Source organism: Phoenix dactylifera, chromosome 16, assembly GCF_051530095.1.
Source record: "Phoenix dactylifera cultivar Ajwa chromosome 16, Ajwa_hap1_PhDact_Kaust_v1.1, whole genome shotgun sequence".
Taxonomy (NCBI): domain Eukaryota; kingdom Viridiplantae; phylum Streptophyta; class Magnoliopsida; order Arecales; family Arecaceae; genus Phoenix; species Phoenix dactylifera.
The window spans coordinates 19406175-19430307 of NC_143205.1; the positions used below are offsets into that span (position 1 = coordinate 19406175).

Here is a 24133-nt window from a genome sequence, read left to right on the forward strand (position 1 = left end):
AGATCAAGGATTAAACATGAGCTCCCTGGCTGCAAACCGAACACTGTTGTCATCTGGGGGCCAAGTTATAGGCCTAGAATTTCAGAAAGATTTGGGTTGCCCATTTCTTCTCCACTTGTTGCAAGGGCTTGAGTTGCTCTCAATTTCATGCCAAATGAGATAACACTACACCTTGTCTTATCCCACCCAAACAAGGCTCAAAAGGTAGCCATTTCTCCATTGGTGCCATTCTTCCTCAAATAATCAAAAATTTTCCCAAACCTACCAACTGTGGTAACAAGAGTGAAGGGGCTACAAAGTCATCCTCTAAAAAGGTGCTGACTTATAATTCTTATGTTGTATACTGCTTTTGCATGGGTGTGCTAGAAGGACAGAAATGCCAGGCTATTCCTCAACAAGAGGCGCTCAATGATCTCGGTGGCTTTGGATGGATTGCATTTGTTCAATGATTGATCTACTCTCTGTGACCACAACCACCTACCTGATTTTCGAAAAATTTGGGTAAAGTTAGGAAGATAACCTCTAGCCACAATCTACTGCCCGATATCTTGTACTTTATGTTCTTTCTTCTATGAGTTGTCAACTATTCAGCTTGTAGTCAGACTTGTAAGTATTTTCTTTCAATAAGCTTTGGGTGCTCTTCTAGCTCCCTATTTTCCTCAAAAAGAAAAAATAAAGGCATCCCCTAATGAAAGAAAGGATGTTTCTGCTTTGCCCTTGGTTCTCTGTCACCAGAGAGTGTTTTTTATGATTTCTAAAAGATGGTCCCTAGCCCTTCTGATGAGCCCTTAGATTCACTTAATTCATACATCCTGAGGGCCTTCTCCCTCCAACTTCCACATGGCTTAAGTTGCAAGTCCCATGTAGCTCCAAAGCCATCAATGGTCTTAAACCCATAAAGGTGACAAAGCCACTCAAAAATGCTAAACCAAAATGATGCTTGACTTCCAGTGGCTGTCGCCAGCTCCAGACAAAATCCAACAATTTTATCTACAAAAACAAAAGGAGGGCAGTAATAAAGAACCCCATTTACATAAGAGAAGCAGCCCATAGAAATGCACCATTTTGTTTGTTAGGAATTGCGAAGCATAAATAGGTAACCGAACCACTATTTCTACATGCATGCGTTATCGATTTACCCGCATGGCCATCAAAGCAAATGTAATATGCGAAGCGACCAAACGTGATACAAACCTTAGCTCTCTCTCTTTCCCATCCCTCATCTTCTTTTCCCCTTCTATCTCCACTTCTTTCTTATCCCCTATCATCACATTTCTTGATATCATTCATTCAACTCCAAACAGCCATGAAGGATCTCTGTGATCTCAAGGTTCACATCAATGGGCAGCACACCTTCCTCCTCCATCAGGTAATCTTGAAACCCAAAGCCCAAGTGAATCCTTATCTCCTTCACATCTCCATCGATTCTTTCAAGAAAATATAAGGTTTCTTTATGTGGTCTTCTTCACTCGTCTTCTTTCCTGCAGAGGATTCTCTGTTCATTCTCGGGGAGACTGAAGAAGATGGTAAAGCAAGAGAGGAAGAGAAGCCAACCGAAGGGCTCGGGGCTAAAGATAACGGAGTTCCCTGGAGGCCCGGAGGGGTTTGAGCTGATATCAAGATTCTGCTACAGCAATGGGAGAATTCCCATGAGCCCGGCCAATGTGAGCCTGCTCCACTGCGGCGCCATCTTCCTCGAGATGACCGAAGAGTTCTCCACCTGCAATCTTCTGAGGCAGACTGAGACTTTCTTGGATGGTCTCTTCTACTGGACCTGGGGCGACATCTTGACTGCCTTGAAGATTTGCGAGACTTGCTTGCCCATTGCCGACTCCTCTGGCCTGCTCCTGAAGCTCATCGCCTCGCTCCTCGCGAAGATCTCGGCCAATTCGGAGGTTCCATTGACAGTGGCCACCCAGCTGCCTTCCTCATCCTCCTCATGCTCCTCTCCTGATACTTCCGGGTTCAGGTGCTCCTCTTCCACGAAGACCCCTGAAACCATAAAGCCTCTGCTTCTGAGAATTGAAACCATAAAGCCTTGCTTCGCTAAAGAGTGGTGGTTCGATGACCTGACTATTCTTGGACCAAACATTATAGAAAAGTTCATGAGGAACCTTGGAGCCTATGGAACAGATAACAAGAACCTCATACTGACCAGGTTCCTATTGCACTACCTCAAAGCAGCAGCCAAAAACCCAAGCTTTGACAAGTTGGGGTATGGTGGCCTTGCAGACACTGCAGTCTACGGGGTGGTGCTAATGGGGAGGTCAGCCTTCTCTTGCAGGGGATTGCTTTGGGTTCTGAGGCTGGTCTCTGGCCTGGGCCTGAGCAAGGAATGCAGGTGTAAGTTGGAAAGGCTGATAGGTCTGATGCTTGACCAGGCCACTTTGGATGACCTCTTGGTATCAGGGTATGATGGGGTTGTCTATGATGTGAATCTGGTGCTTAGGTTGGTTAGAGTCTTTGTGAGTGAAAGAGAGGGTGGGTTGTCCTTGCAGAGGATGAAGAAGGTTGGGAGGTTGGTAGACAAGTACTTGGGTGAGATCTCCCCTGACCCGAGCTTGAAGGTGTCTAGGTTTCTTGGGGTGGCTGAGAGCCTGCCAGATTCCGCCAGGGACTGCTTTGATGGGGTCTATAGAGCTTTGGACATCTATCTTGAGGTAAGATTGAAATACCATCATCTTTTATGGGTGGATAGATTGGCAGGAGTATGATTGTCTAGTTCTAAATTTCTTCCACTTTATATGCTTGGTGGTCATATGAGTATTAGACATGGTAATCTGAAAATGGACAGCAGTACTTTGTGGTTCGCTTCCCAAGGATTTTTTTTCGTTTTTGTTGGGATGCAAACCACAAAGTACTGCTACCTGGATTGGTACTTTACAAACTATATATATCATTAGCAATGCGTTTTTTATTAAATTAAGTGATTAAATTCATATAATTTTACTTTAATCTTTCTGATTTTGGATCAAACTTGTTTCTTATTTTCTGTTTTTCCTCATTTTCAGTTTATTAAGCATTAATCCATGCAAGCTAGAAAGATTCTGCTCAAGCCTAATTAGCAAGTTTTGTATGATTTTTGACTGATTCCGTAATGTGTGTGATTAATCTCATGTGTATATAATTGGTGGGAGGTTGGAAACTTCCTAAATCTTGTTGCCTTTTTGTACCAAGCAAAAGTTTTTTCCTGCAGTCATCTCTGTTTTCCTCTTGTGATCTTTTGGTTTCTCACTTTTTGGCTCAGATATGGAGCGGACATAGTTTACATAAAGTATTAAAGATTGTATCCTTCCTTTCCCTAAATGGTAGCAGTTGAAACATACATGCCTTTTTGCTTAGAAGATCATTTGTGCCTTCTGTATGATGCTTCCTCTTAGGTCCTGTTTGGGAAATCCCAATTGGATTCCAAAAATCCCAGTTGGATCCGGCGAGATCTAGTAGGATGGGCAGGGAGGGGGGAAGACAAGGGTACAAACTTGTGTCTCCCTATATAAAATGACTGGAGGGCACATATCCCGTGGGTGGCACCGGGCAACCCAACCCTGCTGTACTTACGTTCGAAAGAGTTGCACTACTTGGAAACATTCCAATGCTGCCCTAGATTCTCAGAAAATTCAAGAAGTTTTCCAGATTGTCATATAAATCCCCCTCTTTTTTTCTAATTTATCCCTAGATTTTTGATGATTTTTGGGAGAACACCTTTTAAATTTGTTCCAAAAGTTCTTGCAATTGCTATCATCTACTTCATATGATTGGCAGTTGCCAGATACAACTAGAGATTCCAATATGGTGATCCCTTGCAATAATCACAAATATGGACATTTCTCAGAACCACTCTTGTGCCTTTGTGCCTTGTACACTGAATTTAAGTATCTGAAAAGCAGTGAATATCTTATTTTGTGCATAAGATTTGTGGCTAATTGGTAGAATGATATTGGAACTCCTCACATGATGCTTCCTACAATTATACCCCAAATAATACATTCCACAGATATTTTTTGTGTCTGCATAAAACTTAAAATCATGATTCTTGGTTTTCGTAGCCCCAATTCATTCAGCTCCTGCTCTATCCATTTACTTATGTATCTATGGAGTATCTGCATTGCCTTGTCTGATATAACAGCTGCCTTGTTCAATTTGTCAGTCACACCCAAAGCTGACGTCTGAGGAGTGCATGAGACTATGCCAATGCTTAAACTATGAGAAGCTCACCCTGGAGGCCTGCAAAGACCTTGCCAAGAACAGGAGGATCCCTCCAGGGGTTGCTGTCCAAGCATTGGCTGCGCAGCAATCCAAGCTTCGAATCAAGAGTTACATCGCAGATGGGCTCGATCCTGCTGCAACCCCAAGGTTGGCCCGGTGCACCGCAGGGGCCGAGGCCGAGAGGATCTCTCCAGAGCTGTTGGATGAGAAGGAAAAGCTGAAGCTCAACCTACAGAGAATGCAGAATAGGGTAATGGAGCTGGAGAAAGTGTGTAGGGAGATGAAGGGCCAGATGTCTAAGATGGTGAGGACCAAGACCATCGACAGCACCTACCACCACAGTACTAGGGGAATGCCTAGGCTGTGTTGATTCACCTCATTCTTCTCACTCCTCTCTATGCATTTTTCTTCATCCGTATCTTTTTTTTTTGTGAAGGACTAGCAAGGGAAGCAACAGAGGGCGGGGTCTGTAAATTTCTAGGTGATACATCCTTTCTTTTCACTCTTATTCTTTTCTCCTTCCAGCCTTAGTGGTGTCTTGAATTCAGTTGAGTTGCATTGTATCACTTGTGAGATCATTGTGATCGAAGAGCATTTGAGGAGTTTGTAAAGCTTTTCACCGTGTGAGTTGATGAAAGGTTGCTTGATTTTAAGGAGGCTTTTGATTCTGCCACCAGGTGCATTTCCTGACCAGGAAAAAGATGTTCTGAAGGTTCTCTATGCAACAGCTTTCATAATTTCTGCTTGATTTTAATCTCTGGATTCTTCCTTCTGAGTTATGATGAAGGTTGGCAAGCCATTTCTAAAAAGCCTTCGGCAACAGACAAAAAGTTCGTAGTCATTGGCTCGCAAATTGCATCACAAAATAACTGAACAGAGTAGAAATAAAATGGATATGAAGTATTTACCCTATTTTTGCTCTGGAGGCCAATCAAGGAAGAGAGAGAGACTTCAAGACAATACCATTAGGACAAAATTAAGATGGCTCCGCATGACTGCGGCATCTCGGGTGGATCTGGAATGACACATTGCAAAATAAAGGAAAGAACGAGAGGAATACCTGAGGTTTTTGAGGTGTAAAAAAGCATCCAAAAGAGTGGCAAAAGTGCAGCGAAAGACGTCAGCTTTCATGGGACCACATACCTGCAAAGAGATAAAGCTAAATTCTACTAACCAAGTGGTTAGCTCATTTTTTATCCAGAACAAACATGATATCTGCCAAGAATCCTGTGTTAGATGTACTTGGGTAAATTGGGTCTCTTGAACGATGCTATAATCCATATCACAATAGAACAAACACCCAAGTTCCAGAAGTAATAAATAAATCGTCAAACGAGCTCCACCAGTTGGATTGGTGCACCGAGTAGTCTACAAATAAAGGAGTGATGACCCACGTAGGTTCGACGAATCAGTTACCACTCAAACAAGCATATGGAATGGAGCTTCACATCATTTGGACGCTAACGTTGGAGAAAATGGGTTTCTGCTGCTGGGAGAATGTGTCCCTTGAAATAAGAACATAGATTCCTCTTGAGGGGTGGAGGAACAACTTGGGAGATGAGATGGTATGTTTGATGAGACAGGTAACACAGATGCCGAGATGGATTCGTCATAACGGCAGCACGCCCCTAGTTTTGTGGCCTTTGTTATGCTCGGAGTAGTCCTATATGCCATGGTCACAGACTGACATAATATAAATTCACTAATATAAATTTTTTGATAAGCAGCCCATAGTCTATATTTATAGTCCTGCAAGATTAACAGGCTCAGGAAGAATGCCTGACATAAAACTATTAACAAATGTGATGACAATCAAGTCCGTCCAAAGCATTCCATTGGATCGATCGTGAGAAAAAATTAATTAAGAACTGATAGAACTTCTTTTTAGATTTAGCAAGACATTTAGTAAACTATTATCCAGAAAGGTAACAAAATCACGAGCTCTGATACCTGCAATCTTCTTTGTCTGATCTTTGGATACATCCGAATGATGAGGTGGCAGAATGCTAGAGGTGATACTAAGGGCAAAGAGAGACATCCATGGGATTGGTGAGAAGGAAACTCTACATTTACCGGCTCTAAGATTAATCGCATGATGGTAACACTGCTAGCGGCAGCATAGTTCTTACCTGAGCAGAGCAAGCAGCAGAGGTCCATAAATAGATGCTAAGCTAGTTGATGATTCATCATTTGTTTATATCTTACCTATTCACCAGCAAAGTAATTGCAATCTAGACCAGTGCAATGGAGCATCTTAAAGAATATAATGTGATGATCATCTTCAGGAAAGGTTAAATGTTATAAGCAGTGTAACCTATAAGATGGGGATGCATAACAATTCTACCCTCAGATTACTGCTTTCTAGTATCAGATGGTCAGCCGAAGATGGCCAATTGATTGATGTGATGAATGATATTTGAGTATCTGATCTACCACTATGGTTATGGCCTACCATGGTTAATGTGGAAAGCTCAGATGGCCTCAAGATCTGCAACCTCTTCACTCCAGAGGGGAAGAGATAGGATGCAACATCTGTTCAACATATCCTTGGGGATCATCTAGCGGAGAGGATTTTTGTTGTGCCAATTCCCAAGTGAGGAGAGGGGGGGTTGGAGTTTGATAGGAGGGTACGCCAGTGTCGGTACGCCTGACGTACCGCGTACCGTACCGTACCGACATTCGGTACGCTTATGCTAGTGCGGCACCGGTACGAGCTTCGGTACCGGTACGGCGAACCTTGGTCCTGTTCTTATGGAAGGTAGCGTGAGATTGTCTCTCAACCAAGGGTGTACTGTGGAGAAGGGGGTTGAGGCTTCATCCTGCTTGTGATGGATGTTCGAACAAGGTGGTGTCCGTAGTGCATGTCTTGTTTGGATGCTCGAGGGTGGCTCTAGTGTGAAGGTTGGCCGGAGTTTCCTACATTCAACAACCCCTATTGAAGCCTTCCTCGCTCATTTGAAGGGTACCTTGAGGAGATCTACTACTATTCCATGGGCATCAGGTTCGTCTATGTTGCTTACCATATCTAGCTAGATAAGATTGCTAGGGTTTTTGAGCATAGAAAGCAACATCTGAAGCTTGTTGTCGACAAGGCTCTTCTCCATGCAGTCGAGATCATCCAGACTCAGACCGCCAAAGAATCTAGAATTGCAAGGAACATCTGGATCTCCCATTCAGCTCTTGCAACGATCCGGACGATTTTCCTCTTCTAGGATCCCCCGAACTTTCTCGAGGTGAATTTCGATGATAGCATGATTGATGCCAGAGGTAGGAGTGGTGCTAGTTTTCTGATCAAGAACCCTAACTCCAGAGTTGTTGTTGTTGGGGGTAGCCATATCTACGACACTTCTATCCTCAAAGCTAAGCTAAGGGCTGCCTAGAAGGGTATCATCTATATGAGGCTTACCCTAGGGCGGATTGTATTCATCTTGAAGCGGACTCAGCTACAATGGTGGATCCAGAGATAATCTAGGCGGGCGATAGGCACCCGCTGCTGCAGGACATCTACGGCTTGTCGAGGGACCATGTTGCTTTCCGAGTCACTCATGTATATCGAGAGGTTAACAGAACAGCTGACTTTGTTGCCTTATATATAGCCCAACACTCCAGTGGCTTTCTTTGGGATGAGATTACCACCTCCCACCCCCAACGTCACCTTCTTTTTTTTTAACTTTCTTGAATGTATTCATACTAAAATGGTATGATTTATATGATTTATCAAAAAAAGAAAACATCATTATTTTGTACAACATAAGAGCCAGAGAAAAGTGGCCATCAAGATGCATGCCATGGAAGATGATAATGAAGAAAGCAACCATATAGAATCCTCATACAAAAACCAGCTCAAGTCAAGACCAACAATATTTACAACAGAAATACCAATGGATGAACAAACAAAGATGCTGACAAGATTGACGAATTACAGAACTACCATTTTAATACAACTAAGAAGAAAAGATACATTACATATATTAAACAGCATTCGCAAGCAGGCAGACCAACTTGCAAAATTGATTTATTTCCTAATTTGATATTTCTTCAATCTGACTTCTAAAGGTCCTGCTCCATACATCTAGAATGCAATTCTCGGCCCTGTTGCAATTTTATTCAAGATCAAATTGGTTCAGAATAGTTGCAAGTCCTCTGTCCAATGGAATATTCCTGTTTAGGGGTTTAGCGAGCTTCTGGCACATATTGACTAAATCCACGATAGCATTGCACAACACCTCTCTTACATTTTAGACCCTGCTCTCTTGGAAATCAAAGTTTCAAGAATAGATTGCTGAACTTTTCAGTTACCAAGTTTTGAACCTTATTAGGAAAGTTAGCAGACCATTAAACTCCCCTTGCTAGCAAACCTAACTCTAATTCTACCTAGAATAGGTGGGCAGGGGTGTAACAATTTCTATTATTCATTATTTTTCTTAACTTTTGGCAGAATAGCAAGGTGCCTATTAGCAAAACATGAGAGGTCTCAAAGCTGAGATACATTAATTGTAAATCATCTTTCAAATAGATAAGCATACCTCAGAGCATTCCATTATTCATTCTCCAAAATAAAATGACCAAATCATTACTGCATCATGAAGGCAATACAGTACAACTAAACCAAACCATAGCTGCTCAACAATACAGTATGAAACAGTACAGCTTTTTCAAATGAAAGGTAGTTACCATGGAAATTCTGTGTAGAAAAATAAGATATAAACATAACAAAGCAGCAATGGCAGAACGACTCAGTGATTTCATGCATAACTAACAATGTGTATCATGAAAGCAACTACAAGGATGTCAGATATCAGAATTGATAAATGCACCTTATAAAATAAACCTCATCCAAGCAGATCATATGCAATTGCCATCAAAAGTGCCAGAGACAATTTTATTCAGTACTTCAGCCTTCAAGCTGCTTGAAGAAGAAGCCATGCTTGCACTCAAACACTCCCACCTTCACACACCATATGCAATTTGCTCATTTGTTTGCTCCTAAATGATTAATTGAACAAGCAGCAAACGAATCCTCATCGGCACGGGGGGTTGTGGGGGATTAAATTTCATTGGCAATTTGCTCCTTTGTTTGCTTCTAAATGATTAATTGAACAAGCAGCAAACGAATCCTCATAGGCGCCAGCTGAATTCCTCAAGACTATTCCTGAATTCAAGCAGCTACTGCTTGCTCAGATCCTTCTCCATCCACATGCACACCAACTACCTTCTCAAGCTTCTTCCAGTCCCCTGTGAAATCTTCCGGGAACTTCTTCTTCAGCCCACTAACCACCCTCTTCGCAGCTCTAACCTTCGAATTCTTCATCAACCCCTCAACCAGAAGCTTCACCGAGCCCAAATCAGGCAACTTGCTCTGCTTTATACTATCCATGAACACCTCCAAACTGCCATCAAAATCCTCATTTTTACATAAAGAAGCCAACAAATTCCTAAAGGTTGCAGTATTTGGAACACATCCCTTCTCCTCCAACTCCTTGTACAGTTTCTTCGCCTCCTCAAACCGGCCATGACTACAGTAACAGCTTATGAGATAATTGTAAGTAATGGTGTCGGGCTTCAATCCGGCTGCCTCAATCTCTCTGATCAAATCAAGCACGTCTTGCGGTTTTCCCTCGAGGGCTCGGTACATGACTCGGACATTATAAGCCGGCAAATCGGGCTTGCATCCCTTCTTCTCCATCTCCTTCCACAATCTCTCGGCCTCCTCCGGCCTACGCTCTTTATAGAAGGAATCGAGAAGGGTAGTGTAGGTGACGGTGGTGACCTCGACCTTTTTCTCCTCCATCTCCTTGAGGACGGCGAGGGCCTTCTTGGCGTCGCCGGCGAGGCAGTGGGACTTGACGAGGATGCCGTAGGAGACCTTGTCGGGGACGATGGAGAGGCGACGGGAGAGGTCGGCGAAGAGTTCGGGGACGCGGCGCCGGGAGGAGGGGAGAGGGGAGTGGTTGAGGGCGGAGAGGAGGGCATTGAGGGAGAGGGCGGTCCGGGGAGCGCCGATGGAGGGGATCTCGTCTAGGGTGCGGAGGGCGTGTTCGAGCATGCCGGCGGCAGAGTAAGAGGTGACAACGGCGGCGAGGAAGGGCTCGCTGGAGGCGCGCGGGTCCCTCTTGAGGGGCTCGAGGAGGGCCTCGATGTCGGAGAAGCGGCGGGCGCGGGCGAGGCGGCGGATGGCGGGGTCGAAGGCGTGGCAACTGGAGAGGAGAGGGGCTGCGGCGGCGGTAGGAGGTGGAGACGGGGTGGATGAGAGGAGGCGGAGGTGGTGGCGGAGGAGGAGGAACGAGCGGTGGCGGCGGGAGGGAGCGATGACCGCCATTGCCGTACTCTCCGCGAGGGGTCTACGGAGCTTTTTTCCTCCTTCCGAACAAGCCTCCGGAAATTGTGATGGCTCTAGGGTTTAAGACATGGACTCGAGGAATGAGTCCCTTGTGGGGCGGGGCCTGGCTCGGACCCAACATTACAGAGGCACTGCAACCCCGCATCCCGGCTTTCCGAGATCGTGTATTAGCTGTCAGATTCCAGGCTATGCATTGGCACCGTTAAATCTTTCTTTCTAAAATTTTGAGTTAACGAGATCCTTCCGAAAAGTAAAACATAAAGTTCCATAGAGTGGAGTCGAATGCTTGTATAGAATTGAAACCCAACTCCTAAGCCAAGTCCTGATGGGTTCTAAGATTACAGTGCATGGTTGTACCAGAGACCCGAGTTCAAATCCCACCACGAAGATGCGCAATGGGTGTTTAGGTTTTGAGAATCAAAGAGAATCAGAGATCTTCAAGATATGTCTGGTGCGAAGCTAGAGTTCGGGGGAGAAGAAATGATATATGAATTACAAACAAGTTCAAAGAGCTTATCAATCTTGAGATAATTGCTTGTGGCTTGCTAATGTAACCACTTGGCATTGACACAAAAGAATTATAAGAACAAACATAGGCAGCATAAAGTTGCACAGGAAGCCTGATCAAACTCTTCAAGCTGAAATTTGTATGGAATGCTGCCATCCAAAACATGTTTGAAGTTCGATCTGGTTCTCCATTATCAGGCAAGTTGTCCCTTGTCTTCGGGATGAGTTCCATTGGGGTAAACTCCCAGCAGAAATGAAGACAATGCTCACAGGAACCCTTCCTTATTAGCTTCTTTGTATCAGCTTCAGTGGAAAGACAGACCACTGCCCTGCAATCCACTACTCAGATCACAAATTCCCAATGAACATGCAGGCAGATGGCTGAAGTCCAAAAGTTCACAATCTACCCATTCTCGAAGATTAACATTGGCTGAAGGATTCTTTCTTGGTCATGCCCACAAGCCAGGTAGTTTTCGAGAGCCCAACACTGTTAATTGGCTTGCCATCACAAAGACTAAACAAACAGACACCACAAAAGCAGCTGAAATTGTGCAACAGTTACACTGACCTAGGGTATGTTTCCGAAGTATGTGATAAATTAAAATTTTCAGATACAATCTTTTTTTATACAACAAAAAAAAAAAAATCCATATTCATGCCTATGGGACTCCAATGAGCACTGGACTGATTCAAGTTGGAAAGAAATCCAGCTCAAAACATCTCCTGCAACCTTCCTTCCCATACCTAGGAATCTAGGATACATAAATGTATGCCTACATTTTTGTTATATCTCTTTTACCATTCTAGGGTTAAAACTGTGCAAAAATTAGTATTCATCTACTGTAAATGAAATCAAACAGCTAATTCCCCACTGGTGATGAATATCCAAGTCACACAATCAATAAGAAAGAAATAGTTTGCGACAAAAAGTAAATTTGACTGCCTAAATGCAAGCTACAAATCCAGCAAAAATCCCTATAGTGAATAGCAGATTAATTATCTTGGGTACCTTCTCTCACAACACTTCTACCATTCCCTGCAATTCATTTATGCCGAAGAACGCGCACTGCCCTACAAAGCAAATTCACCTTCAACTTTCTTCCATGCATCAACAGCATCCCCCTTAAGCACCTTCCTCATCTTCGCAACAATGTCCTTTGCCTCATCCACCTGAGAATTCTCTATCAAGCCATCAACCAATCCTTTCACAGCCTCAAATGGTGGCGCCCACTTTCTCTCCAAACACTCCTTGAAGACCTCCACCCCAGGACCAAACTTTCCTTTCCCGACCAAGCCACGAAGCAAGACAATATACACCTCGAAATTAGGCGACACGCCGCTGCCATCATCCCTCTTCATATCCTGCATCCTCTTGAAGACCCTCATAGCTGAATCCACATCCCCTTCTTTGGAGAAGGCATCAATTAAGGTCTTGAAGCTAAGCCTGTTGGGATATACCCCCTTCGAAATCATCACATCCAACAACTCCTCAGCCTCAGAGTTCTTACCTTTCCCACAGAGCTCCGAGATCCGACAATTATAGGTGACCACGTTGGGGCTCAATCCTTCCTTGGTAATCTTTTTCAGCACCCCTTCAAACCCAGTTTCATCACCTTTCTTTAGAAACCCACTCAAGACCGTATTGTAGGAAATTATGTCGGGATTCACCCCTTTCTCGGGCATTTCCTCGAGCAACTTGTGAGCTTGGTGGACCTCACCACCAGAGCACAGAGCATCAAGGAGCACGTTATAGCAGGAGATGCCCGGGGCGATGCCGAGCTCCTTGGGGACACGATCGAAGGCCTCGTGGAGGCGGTCGAGGCAGCCGTGGCGGAGGAAGGCGGAGAGGAGGGCGCAGAGGGAGCGTTCGGAGCGCGGACAGCCGGCGGAGGCGATGTGGTCGAAGGTGCGGACGGCGTGGTCGAGCATGCCCGCGTCGGAGTAGAGAGAAAGGAGGCGGATAAGGAAGCCCTCAGACTTGGGCGCGGCAGGGTCGGACTTCTGGTGCTCGAGGAGGCGCTCGATGAGGTCGGGTCGACGGGCGGCGGCGAGTCGGCGAATGGAGAGGCGGTAGAGGGGGCGGTCGCCGTGGAAGGCCGGGGAGTGGGTGACGGAGAGGAAGAGGTCAGCGAGGCGGTCCGGGTCGGACTCGGCGCGGATGGCGGACTTGGCGCGGGAGACGGAGATCGAGGGTTTGGCCTCGGAGGAGGCAGTGGAGAGGGAGGAGCTGCGGGGGCGAGGGAGGAGGAATCTAGCGTTCCGACGAAGCGCCGCCGCCGCCATTGGAAGAGGTGGGGAGAGGGTTTATGGGTGGACGAGAGAGCCAAGAGAGTAAAAAGGCGTCACCGCGGGGTGCGAGCTTTTAGTTTAATAGTGGTAATAGAATCGGATCCGGGAAACGACTAGAAAACTAACCGTAAAACTTTAGATTAGTAGCTGTATAACGTTAACAAACAAAATAACAAAAGCTCGGAATTGGGCAATGATATGTTGCATATGATCCTTGTTGTCCAAGGGCTATCTTTAATTAAAGGGAAAGTTGATCAAAAAAATTGAGCTGATTGCGATCAGTATTGAAAAGGCTCAAGGTTCGACAAAAAAGTTTCAATGTTTGGATGGACTCTAGATCCGTTATTCTAGGATTTTTCATATTATATATCAATTTGCTTACCATGAAAGAGTTGGTGTTAATTTGTAGAGTTTATCTTAACATGTTTGATATAATAAGGACATGTAATGCGAATTCTCTTGAATAGAGCATGTTTAACTATCCATGTTTTCTGTCATACATCTCTGCATTTTACTAGTGATGTTCACATTCTAGTTTTTATATAACTACAAACCACATTGCTCTCCTCACTTCTATATCAGCTTTTTGACATGTAGAGTAATCAATAAAGTTAAATGAGCATTCGTTTAAGGATAGGAGGCATAATGATCAAATCCATAAGAACAATTTTCACAAAGGAAAAAATATTTATTTATTGAAAATGAAAATAAAGTAGATCTTTGCGGGTGTGAATGATCTCAGCTATGACGAACAAAGTTATCAGCATCCTAGAACAAGTCCGTGAGGTTCAAGAGGATCACACCACCAATCTCTCCAGCATCAATATGTTTCAGAAATCACTTGTTACAGTCAGCACATTAGCCAGACACTGCAGTAGTTATCGATCACTTTTATCGATTTAAGTTTCATATTATACAATCTTGGATTTCAGATAGTCCTTTGCATGGTGATCGGAAGCGAGACTCTGCAGTGTGCATCTGAATCAAGGGAAGTCGTAATAATCACTTAACAAGAATCCATACTAAATTGCGACACCTCAATCCTCAAGATCACACAAGCTCTTGTTTTGATATATAACAAATCTATTTGAAAACAGTGCACATAGAGAGACTGCATCCCTGGTCTCCCCAGGGAAAAGGTGATTATCAGGTGATGCCAAATAGTTGCAAGTTTCAGCCTCTTCGAGTCTCCGCCTTTGTAGAGGCTATGCATTCTGCTGTTCCAGTAAAAGAAGGATGGTTAAGGACATAACTCACTTAACCAACCCTCAGATGCCACTAAGAGTGGGATAAACTTCTAAAGGTATTTATATAGGTCCTGATGAACTGCCCAAAGTTCCGATCAGCCCCACAAAATGAAAAATTGAATTCATGTCTTTCTTTTTTTGCTGAGCAAAAGTTAAACTCACTTCTTTATAATACAAGATTCAAACGCATATAATTTTCTGATCCTTTCACTCATCTTCTTTATCAGTGAGATTCCCGAATATCTTCTTTATCAGTGAGAATCTAAAATATGCATCCATTCTTCCTGAATAATCCTAAATTTTAACCCTAGAAAGAGCATTTGAAATTTCACTTCCAGTTCAATGAAAGATTCCAGTCATTGCTTTATATATATGATGGATACCTAGAAGATCATATAAAGAACAACAATGAATATCACAATGCCATGTCAGGATCAACAAGTATATATTATCTATTCTCTCATCATTTTTGCAAATAGAGATTCAGACTAGAGGTTTACTTTATGTAACGCACCACCAGCAAGATTGCTGGATTAGTACAATTAAAATGCAACAAAGATTTAAAGTCTAAAAAAGCAAGGTTGTTATCAACCAAGCAAATGTCCACTGTTGATAAAAAGAAAAACTTTAAAAACCGCATGCCATGACCTTTGTGAGAAAGGTAGGCCGTAGGCCGTAGCAGATAAAGAAAAGAGATTTACTCCCCGTTTTCCTTGGAGAGTCTTTGGTTCTCATAAAAACAAAAATTAAATGACTCCTCCAACATGAACAATCTTCAGATAAAATAATTAAAAAAAGAAAACAGCTGCATCTAATCCAAAGTTGCTCCAAAACTTATATTTTTCACCTTTCTCAAATCTCAACTAGGAAACTACCTTCTAAAGCGCTCTGTATGTTGGCTTGGAACTACTCTTGCCATCTGGCAAAGAAATGACCAACTTGCTTCAAATCTGACTATTCAATGCCATAACTCAAGTGCACACAAACAAGAAAACCTTTTTGGACTTGATTATTCTTACATTATATCTTTGAAGGTTTTTCTCACAATATAGCAAGAACTGAAACAATAAAATACATGCCTAGAGTTATGGAGTTCTTAAATACAGATGATTCGATGTCCACGAGTTTAGATGCACCTTGACAACTACGGCATGCCTTGTAGGCCACACTTTCGCTACAAACTAATAGATCAGGAAGCAAAAGTATTATGACGTCAACAATTTACAGTCTCCTTGATGAGGACTCTTTGATTCTAACCTGATCATACTTGCAAAACAATATAATGCCAATGATGAATAGCATAATCATGGATTAGATAATGCCAGAAACTTAACCTAGAATACTTGTAACTACAACACTGACCAGTTCTGTTTGATTCTAACCTGACCAGTTCAAGGTTTTTTTGACACTTAGGTTCAAGGTTTAAACACCATGGGACGGGACAATGCCCTATATCTCGGCATTTAGGATGGTGAATGTCCCATCTTTCCTCTCCATTTCCCAACTCATCACATCCCGACACTCAGGACAGTGGGACTCCTCACCTTCACAATGGTATTTGATACCTTGGTTAGGTTCCACAAGCCTTAAGATTAACCAGGTATCCCTTCAAATCTATTTGGAGTACACGGTTAAACATATTGAAATAAAATATGAACAGCTAAGCTGATAGTAAGAGTTAAATTTGGGATGGATATGGAACCAAGAACCCCCACCCAAAAAAAAATCTGGGGAAAAAAAGATACTTTAGAATATGAATGGGATATTGCATGATCTGCATTCTTCCAAAAGACAAGTATGAATTTTGACATATTGGAGGGATTTGTAGAAAAAAGACAGTCCGCAATATAAAAGAATATAAAAAAGAACAAGATGTTTGCAGTACAGAACAGACCTTCAGCAGAAACGTCAAAGTCCTGCCATGCAGCAGATGTAAATCTGGCCTTCAATGTGAGTACTATGTTAGAAACAAAGCTTCCAAGTATTCATCCACATAAGCAAGACATGGCCAGTGGTCAGTTCTTATTCGAACTAATGTCGAAGCATCACTTACTTCCATCTGGAAAAGGAGATGGAACCGCGGAGGCAGGAATATTAAAACAAGAAAAATACCCATGTTCCTCTTATTGACTTGTGGAGGATTATCTGCATCACTTTCTTCCTCAGCATATGGAAGCCCAAGAAGTACGTTGTCTGAATATGGTACCAGGGCACGAACGTTACTGCCAGCAAAATTCTCAGAATCCTCTCCCCAGACAACATCTCTGATAACCTCATTACCCTTCACGACATTCACTAGGGGGCTGCCAATGACACTTACAACAAAGGGAGCCAGATACCTTTCAATAGCTCTAATCAAAGAATCTGCGAGTACTTCCAGAAGCTTAACTGATTGTGTCCCATTAATGGCCACAGCCCCTTTACCTCCACTCAGAGGAAAGGTCTCCCGTCCTGTGTTAGCAGAATTACCACAAGCCTCCCACAAAGCATGAAACAGATCCATGTAGTATTCTGGAACCCCATCTTCTGTAATATCAGGCGGTATGCCAGCCTTGAGGAACATGTCTTCAATACCAACTGTAATACTTTGAAGTGAGCCAGAGATAATTTGCCCATTTTCTGCATTTGCTTTGATGGCTACATCAATAAGACCAGGAACTGGCTCTCGAGGTTCCAATTCTATCATTACCGAGGCACAAAAGCTTGAATCTTCCTCCTCACAACTATCGTCCACAGGCACAATATCAAATCCAGTTCTTGAAGGTTCACCTAAAAGAAACGGTACACGGCAAGGTGGAATAGAACCATATTTTGATGTTGATGAAAAAGTGATTGTAGTTGCATATAGAGCAGGCAATCCATCTACCTCTTCCGAATCCAAAGCAAATGAAGCAGCTCCCCACACACGAGTGAATGGCTCAGAATCAAACCCCAGTCTACAGGCTATCCTTATCTTAATCGCAGGCATGTGCCGGTAGTCCGGAATGCATGCAAAATGCCTTCGCAGGACTCCTAATATTTCTGCAACCTTAGAATCCATCACACGCAATGGTTCCTTTGGCAAAATGATCCTCTCGATATTCACTTCACCCTCCCCCTCCAGTTCTGTAGAAGGTGTGGCGCTGGTGTCCTTAATTCCTTCAACGTAACTGGATTTAGTGTCTCCATTACTCAAATTAGGTAGTGTTAGCGACCACGACTGTTTAACAAGCAATGGAATGACTCTTTCAAGATGAATATAAGAAGACACTCCAACTGATTTCTTGAGATCTTGTGAGTGACGGGGTGATGGAACTTGAAAGAGTGAGCCAGGGTGAGGAGAAGGAGAGACTCCTGAAGGCTGTTCACCGAGATTCATTATGTGCCTCAACTTCTTCCCAGGAATGCAGAGAAGCATCCGCAAGTAAATCCTGAATAGGTTGCAACATTAATTATTAAAGTCACAAGAAAAAAAAATAAAGCCACAAGATCATCAATCATTACCTAGCATTGTCACGAACCTCCAAGTCCGGAAAGAACTGACAAGTGAATGCCAGGAGGTGTGACAGAGCAAGGAACACTCTGGAGCTGTGATGATGCTTAAGCATCGTCCTGCAAATGCCCAATACCTTGCTTCCCTGAGACCATGATCTCAACCAAGTATCAGGGCCATGTTTATCCGAAAGAGTAACCATATGCCTGGTAAGCAATTCTAACAAACCACGAGGTGGTATCATATCACTCTCAGCAATCCTTTCAAAAATTGGGAAGTATGAAGCTAATCGGTAGCCCGATTCAAGTTTTGGGAGCAAATGCTCGTCGAGTGTCTGAAGCAGCCATTCACCTACTTGCCTATGGGCCTTGCATGCCAACAACCGGTCGACAAAAGTAGCAATCACCGGAACTAATCCATGATGCTCCAATGCCAAACTCACCAACATACTCTGCAGTTAACAGAGAATCAAAGATGGCCAAGTTAAGAGCTCGCACACAAAAACACAATCCTTCTGTAAAACATAGCATGCTAGTATCATATCTTTACCTGAACCGTGTGGAAGATGGTAGACTGCATCAAAACTCCTATTTCAGAATTCTCTGAGCTGCCGCTAGGATGTGGGGCGACTCCAATTAAGAACGTGTGAAGAGTGCGAAAGGCCACCGAGGTCTCGGTGCTCCTTGGTGGTAGCCATTTGAACGCTGAGACACAAACCAATCCATCCTCAAAGAGCTTCACCACTTCCGGCCTTCGACCCTCCTTCTCCTCCTCCTCCCCCTTCCCCTCCCCTTTGGAAACATCAAGACTGGCAGCAATGCATGAGAGGACATCCAATTTCTTAGCTTTCAGCGCGAGGGGATCAAACACGGTCGGGTAAAAGTTGGGTGCCAGGGGGGCAAGGGAGGCCCTCCCATGGCCAAGCCGGGGCAAGCCAAGGAGCCAATGGAGAGCAAGAAGACGGAAGATGAGGGGATGGTGGGTCTCCCTGGCAACGAGGGCAAGGCGGCGGGTGATGCCCCGCTCGTCCTCCCCGGTGAAAGCATCTGAGAAGCGGGAATACAGCATGAGAACAACATGGCAGAGGATAGGGTCATAGGAGTAAAGCAGGCCAGAGAACTGCACCTTCAGGAGCGCCGTCACCACCGGCACGCTCTGCTCCAGCACGCCGGCGATGCTCGTGAGCATCGACACAAGCTCCATGGTCGCCGGCGGGGTGAGGGCGTGCGGCCGCTCCAAGAGGAATGCCATCACCCGCCGGATCTCCCTCACATTGAGATCAGAGGGCTCGCGATAGGGGTCGGGAGGGGAGAAGAGGGATTGGGGGGCGGAGAAGGGGACGAGGGGGGTGGAGGTGGAAAGGACGGAAGAGGGGGAGGAGAGGAGACCGTGAAGGGCGATGTTCCGGACGACGGCAGCGAGGAGGAGGAGATAGCTCTGGGCGGCGTGGGTGCGCTCGGCCTGGGCGAGCACCCAGAGGTGTCCGGCGACGTCGGAGAGGAGGAGGGGATTGGCACGCTCGAGCTCGCGGAGGGACTCGCAGGCGAGGGCGCGGGAGAGGCGGTCGGGGCCGTGGTTGGGGCGGTTGGCGACGGCGAGGAGGACCTCGGTGAGGGACTCGAGGTGGGAGGCGGCGGAGGGGGGGAGGGGAGAGGGGAGGGCGGCGACGGCGACGGCGGTGGCGGAGAGGATGGCCTGGTCGCGGACGGCGGCGGCGTCGGGGGATGGGGATTGGAGGAGGGCGCGGAGGGCGTCAAGGAGTGGGGGGAGGGCCGCGGCGGGGGACGGGAGGGGGAGGAGGGGGAACGAGTCCTCGAGGAAGATGAGGAGGTGGGGCTTGAGGGCGGAGGGGAAGTCGCGGCGGAGGAGGGCGTGGAGGGCGAGATCGAGGAGGGGGAGGGAGAGCCAGCGTGCGAAGCGGCCATGGACGCCGGACTGGAAGTCGTCGATGAGGGTCTCCCAGTCCTGTGGGGAGAGCTGCAGCGGCGGCGGCGCCCCCGCTGGCGGGTGCCGGCCGGAGGCCTGCTTCTCCATCGGGGTTCGGAAACACTAATAACCCTGACCGTAGATTCGGGAGGACGGAGGGTTCCTCATGGATTCCGGTATGATAGACTGGGGGAAGAGAAGATGGGTGAGGGTTTGAGGCGTTATTAGAGATGGAACCGTGAAAATTGAGGGGGTCTTCGCGACGGAAAAGATTCCGGGACTACAGATCGGAAGAGCGCCAAAGAAAGGCGGAAATGACCCAAGTAGGATATGGATATCGGAGCACCAGACAAGATAACTATTGATTCCGTAGCTTGGTTTTACTGATAGGTTCGGCTCCCACATTAGTAGATCTGATCAGATCTGTGTGGTTGGATTGCCATTTTTATTGTCACATTTTTTCACGAGAGGAAGTAGTGAAAGGTTGTCTTTAAGCTCTAGGGCTCGTTTGGTTCGCGGAAAAAGAAGGAGAAAAAATATGATCAATGAAAAAGTAATGATATGTCTTTTATTTGGTTGGAGTTTTTAAAGGAGAAAGATAAAAAAGTTGTATTCTCATTGGAATATGATTCTCACATTCAATGGAAAAATCTTTTCCATGAGAAATATGGAAAAGTTACTTTTCCATGAAGCAAAAATCACTCCAAAAAAAGTTCTTCTGTCACTTTTCTCTATTTAACCAAACATGTCAAAAGTACATTCGGAGGCATTCTAAATTTTCTTCCCATGAATCGTATTCTTATGAAGAAAAATGCTTTCCGCGAATCAAACGAGTCTCTAGTGCTCGGCAAAGTACAAGATGATTTCTTGAATCAGTGGCACTAAATATTAGAGACATATTGAAATTGCCGCAATTATTATGTAAAGGGAGTGGTCAGTAGTTACTTTGCCAGGAGATGAAGGGTCCGATTCTATTTGGAGTGGCCCTCAACGAGTAGGGTAGGAACAAAGGTAAAGATAGAGATTAGGCCCTTTTAATCCTCAAAAAAAGAAAAAAAATCTATTAATTGAATTTTTGAAACATGGAGACCAACTTTGATAGGATAATCGTGACATCTTTTTGATCTTATTCTTTCATTTTGATCTTTATTAACCGGCCTTTCTTCCTTGATTTTGTGTTTTATTCCTAAGGAGTTCTTTTGAAATTGGAGAGTATCATTAGGAATTTTCTGTAGGGTTCAGATAATAATTCTAAGAGGGTGCATTTCATTTCTTTATATTATGTATGTCAACTTGTTTGGGGTGGTGGGTTGGGCATTTCCTCTTTGATTATCAAAAGCGAAGCTCTTATGGCTAAACATGCAGCAAGGTATTTATTGATGCAAGATGGTTTTTAGAGCTCTTTTAGGGAGACGAAATTTGGCTTGTGGTATTTGGTATCTTATCGGACTTGTACATAGACTCATAGAGTGCCTCACTGGTTTAAAAAAACATTTGATCTTATACTTCAGTTATTTTATTCTAGCATTAAATGGTGCATAGATGATGGTGAATCTAATAATATTCTCCAAGGTCCTCGACTGTCATTTTTACCACTTTCACAATAGCCGACTTTTATTGATATTTCTTCACTTCAAGATATTGAAGTTGAGAACTTATAATATCTGAGGAAAGGAAATGAAATCAACCACTTATTGCTCAATATTTCTTGAAAGAGTTATGGAACAAAGTTATGCCGATTCCAAATTCTATTGGCGACTGTGGTGATGGGTTGGGTTGGGGTCCTTTTGGCATGACTACCAAGGTTTTTGATTTCTACTATCTATTTCTCTTTAAACACCTATCAGTTGAGAATATTGCTCATGTTTAGAAGCTAGAAATTCATGTGGAAATTGGTGTGGCTTCAACTTCCATGTAGAAGTATATTACATCAATCACATCCTAAGACATTGTGATCTATGCCTAGATATTGAAGAGTCTTTTGTCTAAATATCTCATATGATGCTTTGGTGGTGGCTTAGGTATGGAGATAAGCTCCAATACAAAATTCAGCCTCTTCTTTGCCTGTCTGTGGAGGAGTATCTATGCATTGTTAAGGAGAATTTTTTGGGTGCTCATCAAAAGAAAAAAGTGGAAGCAATATTGGCTTGTTATATTACTTATCATATTTGGTTGGCAAGGAATAAATATATTTTCAAAATGTGAGGCAGAGTGCTCGATTAATTATTATGAAAACCTTTGCCTAGGCCCAAGAGTTTCTTTAGGTTGTCGTTGAAAGATCTTTGCTAACAAAAGCATTCTATGGCTCTCCTTTTACGGTCTCTGCATCTCCTCGAGTAACATATTTTACTTGGGAACTGCCACCTCTCGTTTGGTTCGCGGAAAAAGAAGGGGGAAAGTATGGTCAACGGGAGAGTAATGTGATGCCTCTTGTCTGGTTGGAGTTTTCAAAGAAAAAAGATGGAAAAGTTATATTCCCATAGGAATATGATTTCCACATTTCATGGAAAAGTCTTTCCCATAAGAAACATGAGAAGGTCTTTCCCATGAGGCGAGAATCACTCCATTTTTATTTTTTTCCAAAAAAATCCTAATGCATTAAAGAAGCATTAAAGAGATATTAAAGACCTAATTTTTATTAAGGGTATAATAGGAATTATACATAACTTTTTCAGGAAAGTAGATGGTCAACCAAACATAAGTACTTTGGAAATTTATCACTTTCCCATGATCAACCAAACATGCCAAAAGTACTTTCCTAATCATCCTCTTCCTATGAGTCTGCTTCCTAGGAATCATATTCCTAGGAGGAAAAATGCTTCCTGCGAACCAAACGAGCCCAAGATCAATTTTGATGACAGTGTACTACAAATAAGTGATTCAGATGAGAGGCAGAGGTTATCAAATGCCTTTTTGAGTCGCTTGTTAATGAGAGTAGGCTTCACACTTTTTTACGCAATTGCTGGAGATTATCGATATCAATACTATCTTTTGAGATCTCACGTAGTTATAGGGAGCAAACAGTATTGTCGATTGGATCACATCACAAATTATTCAAACTTGAGTATTCTTGGCTGATCTTCCTTTTCAGTTGTACAATATTTTATTTTAATTCCCATGGATATATTTTTAATTTAAATCATCAAATACCAAAAAAAAAAAAAGCTTCAACAACACCCCGTCCCTTGTTGTGGATCTCCTGAGGAAAAATGGCTGCAAGGGAAATGAGAAAGATCGAAAAAAAATAAGAAAGATATTTCAACTTTCATCCTATAACAACAAGATAATCTCAAAAAAATATATCTAAATTTTTTCCTAACATTGTTTCATTTCAGTGGCGTTCGTTATTCATACAAACATCCAAAGACTTTTCTAAGTTATGCATGTCAGATGATTATGAAATATCCTGCATAGATGTTGGGTTATAATATGCTTTTGTATTAAAAATTAAATTCTTATAGAGATAATTAAACGGTCTAGTGTATGTGATCATGGTTGTCTTGCAATTTACTTTAAGATTTGAATGTTTGAAGGAAAATAAAAGGCGTTTCATTCCTTTCATCCAACATATCAATACTGATACCTTACAACTACATTCATAAGTAGTTTTGAATTTCGGGTTCGCAGCCTAAACAAACTTTCAATAATTTTGGGGTGCACATCCTACCTAAGTTGTTCATAAAAACGGTTAGGATTTTTTTTTCATTAGGTAGGTTGGAGATGTATATGACGATAATGTTCTCAATGTAAAGAGAAGATACTGAGAGCCTGCACAGTATATTGAGTCTTGCAATGTTAATGAATAGCTTCTATGTCAACACTGGCTTATGGCAATGAAGTAATCCCAAGAAAGAATCCTGCATGAATAAACCATGATGCCACATGCGACAACAGCATAGCTTTTTGATAAGAATGGGACAATAGTATTCAAAGCAAGAACCTTGCTCTCATTTTGATGTAAATAGACCCTACCATCCCCTTGTAGTAAGACAAAGGCTTTATTTAGATTGTCTCCTAGTGCATCAAAGAATGCACAAAACCCATACTTATAATATTAATAAACATCAACAGAAGTTGCTCTTCTTCCCTTATTTTTTTTTATTATCATGAAGCCCATCCATTGAAAGCACATCCCCGTCTCTGTCA

General features: G+C 43.5%; 4 protein-coding genes across 8 annotated transcripts; 1 reads left to right on the forward strand and 3 right to left on the reverse strand.

The window, feature by feature from the left end:
- The first annotated feature begins 1143 nt into the window (after positions 1-1143).
- LOC103717133 (Phototropic-responsive NPH3 family protein) lies at positions 1144-4882 on the forward strand. 2 transcript variants are annotated; one of them, XM_017845137.5, is made up of 3 exons: positions 1144-1369; positions 1488-2660; positions 4148-4882. In XM_017845137.5, exons 1-3 carry the CDS (start codon positions 1307-1309, stop codon positions 4574-4576), a joined length of 1665 nt encoding a protein of 554 aa, XP_017700626.2. In that variant the 5' UTR covers positions 1144-1306; the 3' UTR covers positions 4577-4882. The 2 variants fall into 2 exon arrangements, with proteins under 2 accessions (XP_017700626.2, XP_089783869.1); XM_089927743.1 differs by having other exon boundaries at positions 1163-1393; positions 1446-2660; positions 4148-4722.
- A 3867-nt stretch (positions 4883-8749) lies between these two features.
- On the reverse strand, positions 8750-10771 carry LOC103717124 (uncharacterized). Its single transcript, XM_008805398.6, has one exon. It carries the CDS (start codon positions 10523-10525, stop codon positions 9365-9367), a length of 1161 nt encoding a protein of 386 aa, XP_008803620.2. The 5' UTR covers positions 10526-10771; the 3' UTR covers positions 8750-9364.
- Positions 10772-11900: 1129 nt separating this feature from the next.
- On the reverse strand, positions 11901-13408 carry LOC103717119 (small ribosomal subunit protein mL103 (rPPR7)-like). Its single transcript, XM_008805385.6, has one exon. The coding sequence runs from the start codon at positions 13334-13336 to the stop codon at positions 12125-12127; it is 1212 nt and encodes a 403-aa protein (XP_008803607.2). The 5' UTR covers positions 13337-13408; the 3' UTR covers positions 11901-12124.
- Positions 13409-14009: 601 nt separating this feature from the next.
- Positions 14010-20338, reverse strand: LOC103717108 (AP-5 complex subunit beta-like protein). 4 transcript variants are annotated; one of them, XR_005506706.3, is made up of 4 exons: positions 18611-20240; positions 18073-18512; positions 16484-17999; positions 14010-14559 (listed from the first exon to the last, which is right to left on the reverse strand). XR_005506706.3 is itself a non-coding variant. In XM_008805374.6 (3 exons), exons 1-3 carry the CDS (start codon positions 20093-20095, stop codon positions 16547-16549), a joined length of 3378 nt encoding a protein of 1125 aa, XP_008803596.4. In that variant the 5' UTR covers positions 20096-20338; the 3' UTR covers positions 16332-16546. The 4 variants fall into 4 exon arrangements, 1 of the variants encoding a protein (XP_008803596.4); XR_005506705.3 differs by having other exon boundaries at positions 14010-14972; XR_005506707.3 differs by having other exon boundaries at positions 14422-14556.
- Positions 20339-24133: the final 3795 nt, after the last annotated feature.

What these genes read in the sequence shown, in the direction of transcription:
- LOC103717133 (XM_089927743.1), top strand. Translation starts at nt 1,307, where the DNA reads ATGAAGGATCTCTGTGATCTCAAGGTTCACATCAATGGGCAGCACACC. An exon ending in TCTTGAAACCCAAAGCCCAA is followed by an intron (nt 1,394 to 1,445) that starts GTGAATCCTTAT and finishes AGAAAATATAAG; the next exon opens with GTTTCTTTATGTGGTCTTCT. An exon ending in CTTTGGACATCTATCTTGAG is followed by an intron (nt 2,661 to 4,147) that starts GTAAGATTGAAA and finishes TCAATTTGTCAG; the next exon opens with TCACACCCAAAGCTGACGTC.
- LOC103717124 (XM_008805398.6), bottom strand. Translation starts at nt 10,525, where the DNA reads ATGGCGGTCATCGCTCCCTCCCGCCGCCACCGCTCGTTCCTCCTCCTC.
- LOC103717119 (XM_008805385.6), bottom strand. Translation starts at nt 13,336, where the DNA reads ATGGCGGCGGCGGCGCTTCGTCGGAACGCTAGATTCCTCCTCCCTCGC.
- LOC103717108 (XM_008805374.6), bottom strand. Translation starts at nt 20,095, where the DNA reads ATGGAGAAGCAGGCCTCCGGCCGGCACCCGCCAGCGGGGGCGCCGCCG. An exon ending in CCATCTTCCACACGGTTCAG is followed by an intron (nt 18,513 to 18,610) that starts GTAAAGATATGA and finishes TGTTAACTGCAG; the next exon opens with AGTATGTTGGTGAGTTTGGC. An exon ending in GAGGTTCGTGACAATGCTAG is followed by an intron (nt 18,000 to 18,072) that starts GTAATGATTGAT and finishes CAACCTATTCAG; the next exon opens with GATTTACTTGCGGATGCTTC.